Source organism: Somniosus microcephalus, chromosome 9, assembly GCF_052327205.1.
Source record: "Somniosus microcephalus isolate GS21.2 chromosome 9, FLI_Smic_1.0, whole genome shotgun sequence".
Lineage (NCBI taxonomy): Eukaryota > Metazoa > Chordata > Chondrichthyes > Squaliformes > Somniosidae > Somniosus > Somniosus microcephalus.
Window position 1 is genome coordinate 43084831 of NC_140995.1, and position 18564 is coordinate 43103394.

Here is an 18564-nt window from a genome sequence, read left to right on the forward strand (position 1 = left end):
TTGGTATTTATAGTATAGATCTTTTTGTTCAGTAAATGTGATGAAGGTGATTTGGTATCAAAACCTAATATGGAAAGATCATTGACGCTTCGAGATTACAACATGGAAATAAGCCATTTGACTCAACCTGTCAGTGTTGGCGTTTACCCTTCGTGTGAACAAACAGTCCTAATCACATTTACCCACCTTGTTTCCATATTTCTTCAATCCCTTTTCCTTCGTCCACCTATTCAATCTAATCTTGAATGTTGACATAGTTTTCGCCTCAATACTAACCCTGGAAATGAATGAGTGTCTCAACTCTGAAGAACTTTCTCCTGCCCTCTGTTCTAAATCTCTTGCATTTAATTGTGTATTGAAGAATGGCCCCTTATTCTTGACTCCTCAACTACTAGATCAGAGCCACAGTTCAAAACAAATCCTGTTTTTATCCTTGGGTGTGATGAGCTACAGTACAACTGATTCTGACCTACTTGTGTGAACACTCGCACTCACAATTTCTGCTCATTTCTCGAAGGCAGTGACTCATATGGTTATTCTCCAGGCACTGAGTCTTCTAGTACTGCATCCAGCAGTTAATTTTAATGCATGAATCTAGATGGTGTGCATTGGTGGCCATTCACTTGTAGGAACACTGCATCTATCCAATTGTGGGAACACTACAGCTAGGCTGATTCTGTTCTTCAGCACAAACCCCCTCCCTTTCCAGTGTACACATATGTACAAGGGTCGCTGGGTAATGATGAGTAGGAACCGTGGCTGCCAATGTGTTTTTCTCCCCCTCGTCCAAGCACACAGAAGATAATTGTAGGGTTGCTGAGATTTAACAGTGCAGAATGGGCATCAGATGTGGTACTTTGTTTCTATAGCTCTTGCTACACCATATGGTTTATTGACCTACTGAGCTATTTGGAGTGCTTATGATAACTGATTTTTTAAAACTTGGTATAAAGCGACCTAGGTTCAAAATTAGAGATTGCGGTTCTAACTGTAATAGAAAACTGAACATTTTGGCATGTAACCAAAATTAAAACATTGAATTGTAATTGTTCCTGTTGTATAAATAAGATTTGGTGATGGTATTGGTGATTATCCAAATGACAGGTGATTAAACTAGGAAACTTTGCTACCTGGAAATCAGGTCTTCTACTGTGGAGTGGAAAAACTGATTGCCTGGCTCCCCTAGTGTGACTTTCGCATTTTGTTTGTCAAAAACCAGAAATATTCATGGGCCTAATGGAGACATTTATCATCAGCTCTGGAGCAAAGTGCTTGATGGGAATTGTCGTGGGACATCTGGGGGCGAAGAGAGGCTGGAATCGCATTTGTTATCTCAAAAGTATTTCAGTATGATTGCTTGGAATCGGTAAAAATTATGTCTGGCTTGGCTGAGCCTAGGTGATTTGGTGTGTGCCAGGGGCTAAATGTTGGCAATTGTACCAGGGGTAGATTGGGTTTAATTTGAAGCATATTTTTCTTTGAGGAATTGTTGCTTATGTGTGGGGACAAAGTTTTTGACTAAATTGCTATACATTTAAGGCTTAAAGTGAATGCACATTTTTCTTGGCCTGTAAATGGCTCTAAACTTTAGAAGACCTAATGAAACACACACATTTCATTTGAACTTTTGTGACAACCCGTGATGTTATTTTACCTTAAGGTGTAATGATTTGCAGGAAACTCTTTATTATCCAGCACCAACGGGACTGCCGTGGTGCCGGTTTATCAAAAAGTCCGGATTACAGAGAGGTATAGTTTAAAAGGTACGAGAGCTCCGTACACAGCAACAAATCCAGGCTTCCCTATGTGCAGGAACTCCAGCCACAGACCAAGCGTCCCTGTTACTTAGCAACAAGTGCACGAACCCCAGTTACACAGCCACAGATCCAGGAACTGCCACTAATATGAAGTAAAACTTACCTGAACCTACTCCTGAATTTTGCCGGTTAACAGAGATTTTCGGTTATTTAGGTGCCGGTTTAAAGAGAGTTTCCTGTAATTGATTCAAATGTTTCTTTTGTGTCATATTAAATTCTTGCATGGTGCTATCAGACTAGTTTCCCATCTGTCTATGAACTACTAATTTAACATTTCAGTAACTTTCATACACACTTTCATGAAACATTGAGTTCCATTTGATGATGCGCATGCTCTGAGCTATTTGTCCTGCCTTCAGGTCTGTAAAAAGTGATGAGCCATCTCTACAACTTTAAATATAGTGAAGCTAGTGTTTCTGGCAGTAATACTAGCTTCTATTTCAATAATTCAAAATTGGACTTCAATTTTCATACATATTTGCCATATCACATTATCTGTGGAGCAAAAGGGGATGGGATGGGGGTTATGTTAACTTTGTAACACAAAATCACATTTTCAGTGTACATGCCTAAAACGTAACCAGTCTTGTGTATCACAAATAAGAAATAAAAACAAAATCTATATCTGTATTTTCCGTCCATTCTGTTCATTTTTGAGTTACTGCTTTTTTTTTTCCCGTTTTATTTCCTATGTACTTTTATTTTTTCATCAGTTTTCTTCCATGAATGCGTTGCTGGGGTACAGTTCCAAGTGTGACAATTCCCCTAATGTATATAACCTAATAATTTGCCATTATTTACACGGTAGGTTTGATGGTGAGTGAAGGCAAGTGTGTTGCTGGGTCATTCCCGTTTGAAATCCTTGCGCACACACCAGTAGCAGGGGTCACTAGATAGTGATGAGTGGGAACCATTTCCTCCTTTGACCTCGCTAACCCAGGGGTGCCAAAGTAAATTGTAGCAATACTCTTCCTGCCAATATTACTTGATGGTACCTGGCATCTTCCTGTCTGTGTGGATCAGCTACTTGTTATGTTAATATATTAAGCCAGTAGGGATCTCTCGTGATGCTTGAACTGTTTTTAAATGATATACAGAAGCTTCTTGATCACCATGGAATTTTCTGCCTTGGAGCAGAAGGCGAGGTCTTTTTCCGCCCCGCCACAGGAAGTTGGTGTATTTTTGGTAAATCACTCTAGTGTGCCACCTAGGACCAGCTCAAGAGTTCATAGGTTTGGGAGTATGTTGCATTGTTGCCATCTCAGGTGGGAAGGATGTGTAGATTGGTTGAACCAAGGGTGGGAAATGACAAATGAAGAATCTCCCCGGAGCAACTGCTTCTGGGAAAGCTTGAATTTAATCCAGTGGCTGCTGACTGCCAAACATTGGATTATTTACTTCCGCTAGTCCTTCAATCCCAAGTAAAGTGGTTAATAAGATTGTTAAATCGGTAATAGGCTTTCATTATTCAATTTTTCACATTCTCCTGGTTTTTAGTCATTGTTTTGCCATATTCTAGTAAAGAAAATTTAGCATTGAGTATAAATCTAGTGAAAATGTTGAACCCTGTTGGAGGATCTAGGAATGCACTGCAATTAATATCTGAAATATGTCATGCTTTTTATCTGTGCAGGAGTCCGAGTGGATGTCTTCATGGATATTGTTGATATATTTAACCCCTTGATATCCACCGACCACTTGGATGACACTCTGATTTTAGAGGCAAACTTAGAAAGTGAAGTTTGTGATGATTGTGGCACAGAACCAGACATCCTGGGAGATTCTTTAAGAAACATGCTGAGTGACAAAGATCCTATGCTAGGATCTGCTAGTGCACAGTTCAGCCTGCCCTTTTCAGATAATGAAGATGGCAACTTTCAGCTAACTTGCTCAACAGGTAGGTCTGACTTACTTTTTGGCTCCTGTGCCTGCGAAAGCAATGTGGGCTAATGTAGCCATTTAGTACTTGTATGAGTGGGTGGGCAGGGTTCTCCCTTGGCAGATCTCCCCACCAAGCTTTCCTTTACAAAATGCCACTTGCACAGTGCCAAAGAGTCTCTAAAATTACCTCTGGGTCTTCACCGGATTGTTGACTCTTGTACATTGGGGGAAAAATCTGCCTTTACTCTGGTGAGTTTTTAAACAACAAATAGATGGATGCAAGAGTAGAGAACTGCTATTGCAACCAACAGACATACTGGGAGAACTTGGTAAATTATCGTTGTATTGGCATATTGGAGGTTTATTCACAATGTTGTGTTGTACATCCCTTGAAGCATGTTGGATTTAGTACTATATGTCTAAGATAACTTGGAATTTGATAAGTTTTGTAAGGGTATTCTCTTATTGCAGTGGAGCCATGTAACACATTTTCTGGCAATGACAGTCATGCCATAGTCTTCTAGTTGACTTCATAATTGCAGTGCAAGGGTAGCTTGTATAATTTAACCTTTCTTCAGAGTATATGTTTCTGTAATTTAGATTAAAATAGTTTCTTAATGCAACTCATTAGTCAGGCCAGCAATCGTTTAATCCATTCAGAATTCATTTGCAGTTTTTCCAAGTGCTAGAAACTTATAATTTAGCAGTTTTAAAGGGAATTATTTTGTTTGAAGAATACTTGGAATAAAATATGCCATTGTGCTTGTAATAGAGCTAATACTCATTATAATTTTTGTGCACAGTATAACCAATATTAAGTTGCATAGTTAATACAGAAAATTATCATTTTATAAACAATTTTATACTGGCCAGTGCTTTATTGTTTTTGTTCGCTTTTCTAGACATATTTCTGAAGTCCAGTGTACTGGGTGGAAATTATTTTTATCACAGGTGTATTTATAGATAAGGGAAGAATTCAAAGAAAAAAGGCAACTGGCTGTATTTTTATGTTGGAATGTGTTTAGAAAATAAAAGAGTTGCAAATAGTCATATTTTAAAATTGTAGAATAATCTACTGAAGTTGACAAATATGTTAAAGATGTTTTCTTTCCTAACCTAATTTTTTTATTCTTTGCTCATAACAAAATAGAGAGTTTAATCACATTTTGTGTTCCTTTTGAAAATGGTCTTGTTGTCTGTTTTTAGATGTGGAAATTTAAGGATTTTGTGCATTACTGCAACTTTTTTTGGAGACTCCCCCACCTGCACTTTTCCCAGTTGTCACATCTGGAGCAACAGTTTAACTTCATTGTAACTACTGTAAAAATGTAATCTTGCAATAATGCATAAACACTGTAGTGAGGAATTACTGGTTATGAATCAGATTGTTACAAAACAAACTTTGGAGGTATTCCGTTTCTTAAACAATGGAGCTTGGGGGGACTTATCCCAATGGCTCAGTAAGTAACTGAGTCTGTCAAACCAGGAAGGGGCTGAGTTAGCTGATTTCAACTCGGGTGATGGTAGTGTGGCACTGCATTTGGCTTGGCACCCATCTGTTAGGGAGAGGAAGAGAAATCAGCCATGGTTCCCATGCTTGATCCCTATTAGAGACTACTGGAAAGTGTGCAAGCTTGAACTCTGGGGGGAAGGGAAGAGTTGGGCTTTAGCTGTGACTTCCCCACTTAATTGAATACATTGTGAAGACTGGCCTCTTAAGTATCTAAGGGTTACTGACAGCTGAGGAACTGTACCACAGCCCATATTGGCGGGTTAGTGGGGAGGGGGGGAAGTAAAACGGCAGTATAGAGTGGCTACAGCAACAGCAGTAAATGAAAGAGTGGACACCTGTTGGAAGGGATATTGGGTGCCCTGTCTTTGTATTGTTCGGAGATGAGTCCTTGACCATGACATTTGCAGTTTGGATGGGGCAAACTGGCAATGTGTGTTAACTTTCATGAGAACACGGTCAGCCTGTGAATGATAGGAGGAAGAAATAATTGATGTTTTCTTTGGGTGGGCAAAGGTCTTGTCTTGTAAATGTGCATTTTGGCTGCCACTCCGGACCCGAGACGTTCACTTCTATTCCCACTTTTTTCTCCCCCTTTTTCTTTTCTCTCTCTATCCCTTCCTGACTGATCTCTCCTGTCATCATGCCGCCTTTCATCTCTTCTTTCCTGGCTACTCTGCCCTCCCAAATCCCTACCCCAACCCTTCATTACTCTTTGACCTTCCTACTCTTCTGCTGCTGTCCCAGGCTTAACTTCCTCTTAGACAAGCCTACAGCTTCCCTCTGTGCCTCTGTTGGCATCCTCCGAAAGGCTCACCGTGGCACTTGTCGCTGCCTCCTCGCGAGTAGCAACCCCAACTGTCCCATTCTACTCTCTCACCCACCTTCCTGCCCAGCGTGCCCGTGTGGGGCTAATCTTGCCAATCTCCTCCTGTCCAACTCGCCCCTCGAAATGCTGACCCTGTGGAGGCTGGCAGTGGATCAGCCATCACCGACCCTCTCCGCATCTCCGTGCAGAATGTCCGTTCACTTGCGAAGAAGGCCCTTGCCATCCATGAGCTTATTGTGGATGATTGCATCGACGTGGCCCTGACGGAAACTTGGCTGAGGGGTAATGACACCTTACCCTTAAATGAAACCTCCCCGCCTGGCTATACCTTCCACCACTTGCCCCGCCCAGACCGCTGTGGTGGCAGTGTGGCTCTCATCACCAAATCACACCTGTCCCCCTACTCCTCTGGCACTTTCACCTTGTTTGAGCATCTCACCCTGTTCCACACCTCTCATTTAAAATTCTTGTTCTCTACCGCCCACCCAAGTATGATAAAAATTTTATCACCAAGATATCTTCACTGCTTTCCTCCCTCAGCCTCTGCACCCAGCGACTTCTCATCCTCGGTGATTTCAACCTCGTATCAATTCATCATGCTCTCTCTCTGAGTTCACTACCCTCCTATCCTCCCTTAATCTCTCCCTCCATGTGAACTTCCCAACCCATATTCATGGCCACCTCCTTGACTTTGCCACCTCTCATGGCCTCGCTACTACCACCGTGTCAATCGCAGATAAGGCCATCTCTGACCACTTCCTTGTATCGCTCTCCACCCACATCCCCCTTCCCCCACCCAACCCTACTTCCTTCTGTGTCTGCCCCTGGAAAAAATTCTCTCCCAACTCTCTTACAACTGCACTTACGAAATTCCAACTGTCCAACCTTTGGCCCTCCATTCACCATGACATTTCTGCAGCTACCGATCTGCTCAACCACAGCCTCACCACCACTTTTGATGCCCTAGTCCCTATTAAAACCATTACTCTCGCTCATCCTGGTCATTCCCCCTGGTACGGCCCTCATCTTCGCTCCCTCAAGTCCAAGGGACGCAGACTTGAATGGATATGGCAGACAACTGGTTTAGCCATTCACTGCCAGATCTGGCTGGACCACATAAAGCATTATTGGGTCCTACTCTTTTCTGCCAAAACTGCTCGCTATTCCAGCATCATTCTGGAATGCGAAGATAACCCCTGGCTTCTATTCTCTACTGGTAACAGTCTTAAACCCCTCTCCCCAGGCTCCTCCACCCTCACCTACAACAACGTGTGAGGAGCTCATGGACTTCTTTGTCTCCAAGATTGAGACCATCCAATCAGTGCCTCTGCCATATCCCTTCCTTCCCCTAGCCCCACCGGGCGAAACCTCTGAGGTTACCCCCTGCCTTAGCCCTGAACTCGCATTGTTTCTCTCTCATCTCCCTCTTGACCTCTTCACGCTCATCTTGTCCATGGGACCCACTTCCTGCTCCCGCGACCCTATTCCCACTAAACTGCTAACCACCCAACTTCCTTTTCTGGCTCCCATGTTAGCTGACATTGTTAACGGTTCGCTCTCCTCAGGTACTGTCCTCCCTCTCCTTCAAATCTGTTGTTATCACCCCCTCTTCAAAAAAAAAACCCTTGACTCCTCCGCCCTTGCAGATTACCACCCCATCTCCAACCTCCCTTTCCTCTCAAGTCCTTGAACGTGTTGTCGCCTCCCAAATCTGTTCCCATCTTTCCTGGAACTCCATGGTTGAATTCCTCCAATCTGGTTTCCGCTCCTGCCACAGGACTGAAATAGCTCAAAGTCACAAATTACATCCTTTGTGACTGCCAAAGGTAAACTATCCCTCCTCATCCTTCTTGACCTGTCTGCAGCCTTTGACACAGTTGACCACTCCATCCTCCTCCAACACCTCTCCACCGTTGTCCAGCTGGGTGGGACTGCACTCGCCTGGTTCCATTCTTATCTATCTAACCGTAGCCAGAAAATCACCTGCAATGGCTTCTCTTCCTGCATCGTTACCTCTGGTGTCCCCCAAGGATCTATCCTTGGCCTCCTCCTATTTCTCATCTACATGCTGCTCCATGGCGACATTATCCAAAAACATGGCGTCAGTTTCCACATGCATGCTGACGACACCCAGCTCTACCTCACCACCACCTCTCTCAACCCCTCCATGGTCTCTAAATTGACACACTGCTTGTCCGACATCCAGTACTGGATGAGCAGAAATTTTCTCCAATTAAGTATTGGGAAGACCGAAGCCATTGCCTTCGGTCCCCGCTACGAACTCCATCCCCCTCCCTAGCATCTGTCTAAGGCTGAACCAGACTGTTCGCTACCTTGATGTCATATTTGACCCTGAAATGAGCTTCTGGTCACACATCCGCGGCATAACTAAGACCGCCTATTTCCACCTCTGTAACATTGCCCGTCTCCGTCCTTGCCTCAACTCATCTGCTGCTGAAACCCTCATCCATGCCTTTGCTACCTCTAGACTTGACTATTCCAACGCACTCCCGGCTGGCTCTAGCCTACATAAACTTGAGGTCATCCAAAACTTGGCTGCCCGTGTCCTAACTCGCGCCAAGTCCCGTTCACTTACCACCCTGTGCTCGCTGACTTCCATTGGCTCCCGGTTAAGCAACGCCTCGATTTCAAAATTCACATCCTTGTTTTCAAATCCCTCCATGGCCTTGCCCCTCTCTATCTTTGTAATCTCCAGCCCCACAACCCCCCGACATATCTGCGCTTCTCTTATTCAGCCCTCTTGAGCATCCCTGATTATAATCATTCAGCCATTGGTGGCCTTCTGTTGCCTCGGCCCTAAGCTCTGAAATTCCCTGCCTAAACCTCTCTGCCTTTCTTTCCTCCTTTATGACGCTCCTTAAAACCTACCTCTGACCAAGCTTCTGGTCATCTGCCCTAGTTTCTTCTTATGTGGCTCGGTGTCAAATTTTTGTCTCCATAATACACCTGTGAAGCGCCTTGGGCTGTTTTACTGAGTTAAAGGCGCTATATAAATAGAAGTTGTTGTATGTGGTTGGGCCAGGTAGTATCGAAATATTCAATGTGCCAAACCATCTAGGAATGGGATTGTTACCATACTTGAGCTTTGTGGTAAAATTCTGGCTAAAAACATACTCTTGTCCAAGATAAAATCTCTCTTGGTATCTTGCCGAGTAATGACAAGTGCATTCCTTATGTTCTGTGGAGTGCAATCTGTTTATTACCTGGATGGTTCATTCATCATTACATTAACCGTTACCATAGACATTTGCAGCTGTGAAGTTGTTAAGTACTAAAGGAGATGTGCTGCACCATAAGTCCTGAATGTTACAATTGGAAATGTGTGTGCATTTTCTGGTATGTCTTTCTGTGTGCTACTGTTTTATGACTTATGGGTAGACAGTCTGGAAGCAGACTTCTTGTACATATCATATTGCAAGAAATTCTGTAATGAATCAGAACATGGTACTATGGGCAGCAACTCGTGTTGGAGTTCTGCAGTCACATCAGGGGAGTTTACATTCTTGCTAGCTATGATCAGCTATTCTTAAACTATAAAGCACAGTAACAGAAATGGCACTAAGACATTAGTAATTACTAGATCTCCTGTGACGTTGCACACGGAATCGGGACCAAATACAGTCTTCAGGTGTAGTGGTGTTAGAGGGCGGGGGAATAATTGAACCAGAGCGCACAGATCTAATTCAGTCCCCATTTTAAAGTCATACATTGTCATTTTTTTTTAATATAATACTTTGATTTTTTAAAAAGTTAAATGATAAAACTTGCAAATTTAGGAAGCAGTGGAGTTGGTTGGAGCACAAGAGTTCCTCTGCAGTACAGGCTGAGGAGCTAGGAGATGTAAAACTGAGGCACTAGCACTACCATCAGCAGGAGGCTGTAATTAGCGTAAAAACTTTACAGAGGCAGCTTCTGTTACCAATGTGGACACAGGAATTGATAATGGTCAAGTTGACAAGAGTGACAACATAAATTACTTCCTGTAATATTTTGTAGACAGGCAATGCATACAGATGTTTTTAATGCAGACGTAAGTAACTGCCTCCCTTTTAAGAACGGTTAGGCGTTTTGCAGCAATTCAGTAGACTGGTTTTTAATGGCACTAAATTGTGGAGTTTAAAGCAGATTCAGGATTTCTGGCTGGCACCCATCTCTTTGGATGAGGTGATGTCACCTTTTTGTAGTCTATAAAATTGTCTTCTATGTTTTAGTTTGTGCAAGAATTTAGGAAAAAATATGCAGTAAGGTGCTGTATAAATGCAAGTTTTGTTAATGTGCATGCTCCTATTTTATTGCCAATTATACTTTGCTATCTTTAATTGTAAAATTAGTATACAAAGAGCATAACTTCAAAAAGTCTCGCTGGATTTGCAGTAGCAAATACAAGATTTTCTTTATTTTTCCAGTTGCTGAACTTGAGCTCACTGATGAGAGTGACATAAAAGAAAGTGGCCTTGATACCATGGAGGAAGAGGATTTGTCAGAATTATCCAGCAAAAAAACAAAGGCTAAATCTCAAAAATCTGCTGTGCAGTCACCTCGAAAGTCCCCACGCTTGTTGGCCCAGGGTAAGATGTCCTAAAATATTTTTCTAGATTTTCATAGTGGTGACTAAACTTTTATTTAAATCCTTTTATCAGGTTTACTTCTATATGTTAAATGCAGCATTTGTAAGACTTCAGATAATATTCAAATTTGCATGTTGAAATGTACTTTAGTGAGTGTAACTACTATATTAACATTTAAAACTTCTATTATAGTTAGGTTTTAAATACTAGCAATCTTGCATGTGTATAATTCTATGTATTTTCTATTTTATACTAGCTATATTGGTTAAAGTCCTACTTGTTTAGGTTGCTCTTTTATGTTTAATGCGTGAAGATGGACTTGTGCACTAGATTTTACAGTAATAATTGGAGTTTTGCTTTTCCTTGCCTATTTTACAGGTATGTTCATATCTTTATCTGTAACCTCAAGTCAGCCCTGTAACCCCCCTCATTCCCATCACTCCTCTAACATTAGCCTGCTCCTTGTTTCCATCCTCTATGCATCTTATCGCCACATTTTGTCATAGAGGATGCACTCATGTGCTGTTCAGCAATGTTCCATTTTGGCCACTGTTTATTCACTATGCCCGTCTTCTGGAGCTTAATCACTAAATCTTTGTGCCCCACCTCTTCTCTTTCTGCTTTCAAAAGTCTTCTTGAAACCTTCCTTTTACTATTTGGCTTCCATCCCCTAATACCACATCTACCATTTCTTTACTTCTCTGCACTATTGAGTGTTCTGAGTTGTCTTTCTATGTGAGGAATGCTCTATAAATACATGTTCTGACTTACTTGAGCTTCAGCAAAAATCCAAGGCAGTGTAATACGCCTAAAGGTACAGTTTTGCGAGGGTTCAGATTACAAGATTGCCTACCTCAAAAATTGAAAAGTATTCCCTTAAATTAATGTGTACGGTGAATTCTCAAACTGTTGGTTGTGTATTTTCTCCAAAACTGCCATTTATTTTTCTTGCCAACTTTCTCCCCTCCCCTCCTCCCCTGAAGTCACTGACTTCTTGCTGGGATATAGGACCCATTGCCTTCTGCTACCTTGCCCAAGTGGCCACCATTAATAGATGGGGTGAGCATTGATCCTGACTGTCATCAGGATATTTGACTACTAGGTGGTTCATAGCGGAGCCTGGACCTGTTCTCGTCTAGCATCCACACGTGAACTTTCAACTGTTTAGTGATTTGGAATGGGAACCCCGGCCAATTCCACCTCCCCATCCCTAACATAAGGGCACCGAGGCCATTGCAACATTTCTACCACTGCTCGAGCTGAGATCAGCTAACTCAGCACGGGATGAGTATCAAAATTAAGTCCCTTCTGGTCTATATGGCTCAGCTGCTCACAGGGTGTACGTGCTGACTTACTAGGAGAACCCTCAAAAATGCAACTTGTATGTTTAGGGAAAAAAAAAATGCCATGTTCATTTTTATAGTACTGTTTTATTTAATTAATTAATATGACTGATATTAAGCCCTTCGGTGTGTGCTTCTACTTTTAAGTGGTTTAAAATAAAACCCTGCTGAAAGTTATTTTGAAGTTGTAGAATTTTCAGCGAGCAAGATTGGTTTTTGTGTATGCTTGTGTGTATAAGTACCAAACTTTTTATTCGGTGTGGAGATCAGTTGATTTGAAAAGAGAGTAAAAGGGTTTGTGCTGAATGCCTGAATTATAAGCTGCAGCTTTGCCAATGTAAAGTTGGTGCTTCTTTCTTTTGGACAGGATATATCTAATTTAGTAACTGATAATTTAATGGAAAATTTATAATTAAGTTTTATTGAGCAAATTCATAAATTCTGATGTAAAATATGGTATCATCTCTTCAAAATACCTTGCTGTGACGGTACAACAGTGACTACACTTCAAAATATACTTCGTTACTGTTGAACACTTTGGGACATCTGGTGGTCATGAAAGGCGCTATATAAATGCAAGTCTTTTTACTTAAATAGCCAAACGCAATTTGCTTATAACATGCCCATTTATCCAGTATAGGCCGAAAGGCCTCCTGTGCTGTAAGATTCTATGACTTTTGATTTGTTTGTGAGCACCATGTTTGTAACATTTTGGAACACTACTACTAGGTTTTTAAAGCAAAAATGTAGAGTTTTAAATGTTCAGAAATATGACTAATGCTTCTTCCTTTCTTTAAAGAACCAATTCGAAGTCTGCGCAACAGTACCTTAGCCAAACGACCCAGTCCATCAAATTTATCCCATACAAAAAGGAAGGAACAGGTAAAATACATCTCCATTGGAGCGGGGTCACCAAAACTGCCTGATCGGCATGAGAAACAAAGCCCAGAAAAAACTGGAGGAAAGGGTACACCACCGCAGCAGAATGTATCAGAAAATGTACAAAGCAGTGCAGAAACTGCTTGTGAGACTGCACAGTCTGAACCTGTAGACTCAAAGAGCCCTGAACTGAGATCAATGGGAAAGTGCATCATACCCGAAAGTACACTTGAAACAACTTGTGGAGATCATAAACTTACAGTGGTAGAATCGGTGGAGCAGAAAGTAATTGAGTCTGTGTCAGAATCGCAATGTTCTAGAGAACCGTTAATTGCTTTAGAGGCAGAAAAAGCCTCTCCAGATACAATAGTGGAGGATGCAAATGATCTCCATTGTGTAGAGGTGCAAGTTGCATCAGTCAGCCAAAGTCCAATTGAGTCTGCTTTGGAATCGCAGTGTTCGGCAGAATTGTTAACTGAAACTGCTCAGAAGTCTGTGGTAGAGAATGTTGATGCACAAAAAATTGTGGATTGTGCCACTCATGGAGATGTACAAGCTGCAGCCACAGACCACAGTCCAGTTAAGTCTGCGCTGGAATCACAGTGCTCTACAGAATCATTAATTGATGCAGATACAGATGGAACGCCTGAAGATGCTGTAACAGTAGATGTTGATCTTCACAAAAATGTAGGTGACGTACAGGCAGCTCTAGAGGAGTTAAAGGAGATTGTAGCAGAAGAACTGAATGAAAGGATGGAAATTGTGGATAGCAACATTATTAATGAACAGAAAGAGGAACCAATTGAGTTGGAACCTGTTGTAACAAGCACTGAAACGCAACCTATAAACAAGGTGGAAGAAAATCTACAAAACCAAGTGGGTGAAGAATTACAGATATCTTCAGAATTAAATGCTTCTATAAATTATGTAGATGCAAAAGAAGATCTTGACACGCAGTCAAATAAAGGAACTATACATAACAGTCCTAGCAATCTTGTAAAAGAGAACATTTCGGATGCTTTGGAACTGGTTGCAGTCTCTGGGAATATTAAGGCAACTCAACTTGAGGCTGGAGTCAGTGTTTCAGAAAAGCCTGAAAGTGTGACACTTGAGGGCAAACCTGAACTAGAAGTAAATAAACCTGTTTCTCCAAAAATAGTTGCCAAAGATGTCACTGAATCCGAAAGAGATGATGGTTCTGGTGATCACGTGGCATGTAAGAATCAGGCTAATATAAATGAGCAGGATAATTCAGCAAAGCAACAGATGGGTCCCGGTAATGAAGAAATGCAGGACCTTTCTGAACATAAAGACTGTGAGGAAATTGTTCCTGAAAAGCAGGTTGATGCTACAGAGTCCAAGAGCCAGGCTTCAAAACACGAGAATTCAGCATTGAAGCCTCAGCATAATCTTGCAGAAGAGGATCCAAAACCAGAGCAGGCTGAACCCTTTCTTCACTCAAATAGAAAAAAAGCTAAGTTGGATATTCAGTCCACTGAAGCACTTAAACAATCTAAGTCACATACTTCACCAATAACCAGTAAACGGAAGGCAGTGGACCAAGATGATCCTCACAAGACTGTGAAGTGTTTGAAAACACAGGTTGCACAGGATGCTAAAGTCAAAATTGACCAACCACAAAAGAGAACCTTTCGCAAGCTGTCTCCTGTTTCCCAGGTAGCAAAAATGCAAACAACGGCGACATCACAGATGTACAAGGTGGTAACGATGACTCCGGGGCATGATAAGTCGAGGAAAACAGTCCAGGCATCTAAGCATAGTTCTAATTCTATTCCGAAACTGAGTGAGTTACCAGCAAAACCGGTGACTCACTGCGGCCACAAACCTGTCCCTTCGACAGGCAAAATAGTTTCCCAGCAGGCAGATAATATAAAGGAAAAAGACAAAGGAAGGATTGTGGAACATTCTAATGAAGATGATAAAGATAAAATGAAAGTCAGAAAAAATGAGAAGGGTATTCTGCTAAGGCAGAGGAAGAGCAGCAAAAGCCTCTCATTGGATGAACCACCTTTATTTATCCCAGATAATTTACCTATGGTAAAAAAGGAGGAAACTGACATGGACCATTCTGTCCCTGTTGCTACTTCAGATTTATGGGACCCCAAAAAACTCTGTGGTTTTTGTAGGAAACCACACAACAGCAGGTGAGCTCTTGTGGAACCAAAACCCTGTTTTCTGTGAGTTGATCATTTTCTAGGTTGTTAGTAAAAATTGAAAAGAGAAAGGAATTGTATTGATGCCTAAAATATTTCCTCAGTTTGCTGACAATTCGCATGTTGACTTTTCTTTTAAACCATCTCTCTCTTGGGAATTTTAAACATGATTTGGTAGAATGTAGTGACAATCTTGCATCACTGGTAACGAGAGCATTTAATGTCTAAAGCTACATTTATATAACAGGTGTATTTAGAGGGATATTGGGCAGTGCTATGCGGCATTGTTCTCGCTGTGCACACACCAAAATGGTCACTGCCCTGACCACTGGTGAAATTTGTAATGTCAGAAAACAGCTGAATGTATATCGTGCCGCCCCCCCCCCCCCCCTCCAACGCCACGGTATAAATTTTAAGGTATTTCCATAGGCATCTAATTCTGTTAATTTTGCTATTTATTTTTTAAAACTTGGCTTTGCAATTGTATCTTCATTCGATATAAAATACTTAACTGATGCCAGTTTGGTTGCAGTTATGCTGCTAATGTTGCATCTGTGTAAAGCAAAACCCAGCTTTGTAGTTGTAGATGTACAGTATAAACACACTGATTCTTAGACCTATTGAAATCTTGCAATGCCATAATTTATTCCTCCCTACGTCACTGATTTTTAAAAAATGTGTAGTTCGAGCTACCTCCTGCCACCCTTTCTTTCAGATCTGGAGTGATTAACTAGAAAATGAGTTTAGGTTTGACTGCAAGTGGGAAAGAAATGGGCAGTTAGTCTGTTATACTTGCTCCATTTGCAATGGCAGCTCTAACAGTATTTTGTAGTCCTTTCCACCGCCCCCCCCCCCCCCCCCCCGCACAAATTAATATTGAAGCTATTGCCAGGGATATTAAGTATAGGCATGGGCAGCATGGGTTATTTCCATTGGTAAGTAAATTGAAGACAAGCTGTAATCTCCAGATAAGTACTAGATACCTAAAGGAGGAGATGAGAAAAAAACCTATTCATGCAAAGAATTATCAGAATGTGGAATGCTTTGCTGCAAATAGTAATTGATACTAAATAAAAATGCTAGAAACACACCACAGGTAAGTTAATGTTTCAGCCCTTCAACAGAACTGGAAAAATGGACGGTGAACAAACATTTTAATAGAACTAGCTGCTGCTATTGTGGTTAGCTGATGCATGTCATGTGCTAGAACCTCATGTTCTCAAAATGTGAACATACAAAGCTCAGCAAATCCCAAATACTGTATTTTCAAATAATGAATTACAAATTCCGGTCTTTTATTCCCCAGTAAAACAAGTAAATTATTGGGCAATTTAATAGAAATGTTTTAAGATTATGAAAGGATGGGACAGGGTTGATAGATGCAGCCTATTTCCAGTAGTTATGGGGGGCCTAGATTGAGGTGCTTTAGCTACAAGATTAAATGTAAAAGATTTAGAACAGAGACCAAACAAATATCTTTACATAGAGCTGAGGCTGTAGGATTCACATTTGGGGCTAGTGGTTGAGGCAGAAGCTATGTCAATATTCAGATTAGGTAGGATAGGTGGAGGAAGATAAAGAATCAGCCAGATTAATGTGGTTGGGACTACAGGTTGGGACTCTGCTTGTATGACACTCCAGTGCAATACTGAGGGAGTGCTGTACTGTTGGAGATGCCGTCTTTTGAATGAGATGTTAAACAGAGGGAACTGCTCTCGGGAACGTATAAGATCCCTTGGCATTTTTGAAGAAGAGCCGGGGAATTCTCCCTGGTGTCCTGGCCAATATTTATCCCTCAACCAACCTCACTAAAATAGATTATCTGTTCATTTACAGGAAACTTTGTGCTATCCGGCACCGACGGGACTGAGCTGTTGCCGTCCCATCAAAACTGCCGGACAAACCAGCGCTAATGTTGAAACATACGGAGCTTTTGAGTTCCGTATCTAGCCTTCTAACCAGTCGGCCGTAGCTTGCAAGCATCTCTGTAGCTTAGCAACAGCTTTAGCTAGACCTTGCAGAGCCTGACTGGTGAAAAAAAAACTTACTGAACCGACTCCTGAATTTTGTCGGTGGATCGAGCATTCCGGACAGTTAACCTCTGGATAAACCAAAGTTTCCTGTATATAATTGCTGTTGGCGGGACCTTGCTGTGTGCAAATTGGCTGCCGCGTTTCCTATATTACAACAGTGACTACACTTCAAAAGTGCTTCATTGGCTGTAAAATGTTTGGGATGTCCTGAGATCATGAAAGGTAGAAATGCAAGTCTTTTTACTTCAAAGTGCAGTAAGCAAGTATGACCAGAGGACATGAGGTTACTGAAAAGTAAATTTAGAGCACACATCAGAAGAAAACTCTAATTGAGATTCCAAGCAGTGAAATTTACTAATACTTTTGGGAAACATTTCTAACCATCTTTCATCCTTAATCCAGTTGACCTAGATTTTATTTGTATTCAGGTTTATGGTAGGGTGTGGAAGATGTGATGATTGGTTTCACGGAGAGTGTGTTGGACTGACACTTGGCCAAGCCCAGCAACTGGAGAAAGAGGACAAAGAATATATTTGTTTGAAATGTTGTGCTGTGGAAGACAAAAAGGGTCCAAAAGTCAATCACAGTCTCACAATAAAACATCAGTGTGTGCAAAATGACATGGAAAAAGCGAAGCCTGAATTATTCCAGGAACAGACAATCCATTTACAAAGTGAAAAGATGAGCTATTCAGAAGAACTAAATGCTACAACTAATGCTGCTGGCGTAACATCAAAAACTGAAATCATAATCGAGCAGTTGCCAAATGAGAAGAAACACAAGGTCAAAATATTAAGAAAGGTAAGATATGTGTTTTCTATTTGTACATCATGTGTCCAAATTCATTTAGAATCAGTGCAGCTGTTAGTTTTTTATCATTGTTTATTAAACCAATATCTAGGGCTCCAACTTCAAAATGTATTATTCAGTATTCTCCAGTAACGTGAGTTTATAAAATCCCTATAACCCTAATAAAAATTACGCTTCTAAGCACACTGTTAAAGGCCTGCATTTTCTTGGTTTCGCAAGCTGACATTGGGGGCTCGATTTTCATTGGGCCATTGAGGCGGGATTGGAGGCGCGTGGGGGGTTAAAATCGCAAAATCGGGGGCACGAACCCAACCCGCCTCCATGCCAGTTTCAAACGAGGCGGATACCCGACCTGTGCTGGGAGCTGCCTCCCTGAGGCGGGAAGGGGATTAGTGCCAATTAACTGCCTGTTAACAGGTAGTTAACAGGCAGTTTTTAGCCTAATCCCTATTTTTATCCCTGAAGTGTGGGATTCCCGGCGGCTCCAAACCACGCCAAGTTAGTGAGGCGGACCGTCGGGCTGAAGGGCTTGGAGGGTTCGAGATGTCCGGTGTTGAGGTGAGTGAGTGTGTGCATGAGTGCAGAGGTAAGTGTGTTTGGTGTGTGTAAAGTGTTTAAATAAGTTTTACTTACCTTGACTTACCTTTACAGCCTTCCTTCCTTCAGGTCTCGGGAGTCCCTCATCTCACCGGCACAGAA

At 41.7% G+C, this 18564-nt stretch overlaps 1 protein-coding gene across 6 annotated transcripts in view; it reads left to right on the forward strand.

Moving 5' to 3' along the window:
• Positions 1-18564, forward strand: part of LOC147112358 (PHD finger protein 3-like) — a 149624-nt gene that overhangs the window by 26972 nt on the left and 104088 nt on the right. For 3 of the 6 annotated variants that reach the window (XM_085996538.1, XM_085996539.1, XM_085996540.1), the window contains 4 exons: positions 3451-3714; positions 10465-10626; positions 12769-15013; positions 17484-17856. In XM_085996538.1, the coding sequence (XP_085852664.1) occupies positions 3471-3714; positions 10465-10626; positions 12769-15013; positions 17484-17856 (3024 nt within the window). In that variant the 5' untranslated portion in view covers positions 3451-3470. The remainder of the gene's footprint in view (positions 1-3450; positions 3715-10464; positions 10627-12768; positions 15014-17483; positions 17857-18564) is intronic. The other 3 variants (XM_085996541.1, XM_085996542.1, XM_085996543.1) reach the window with 1 other exon arrangement.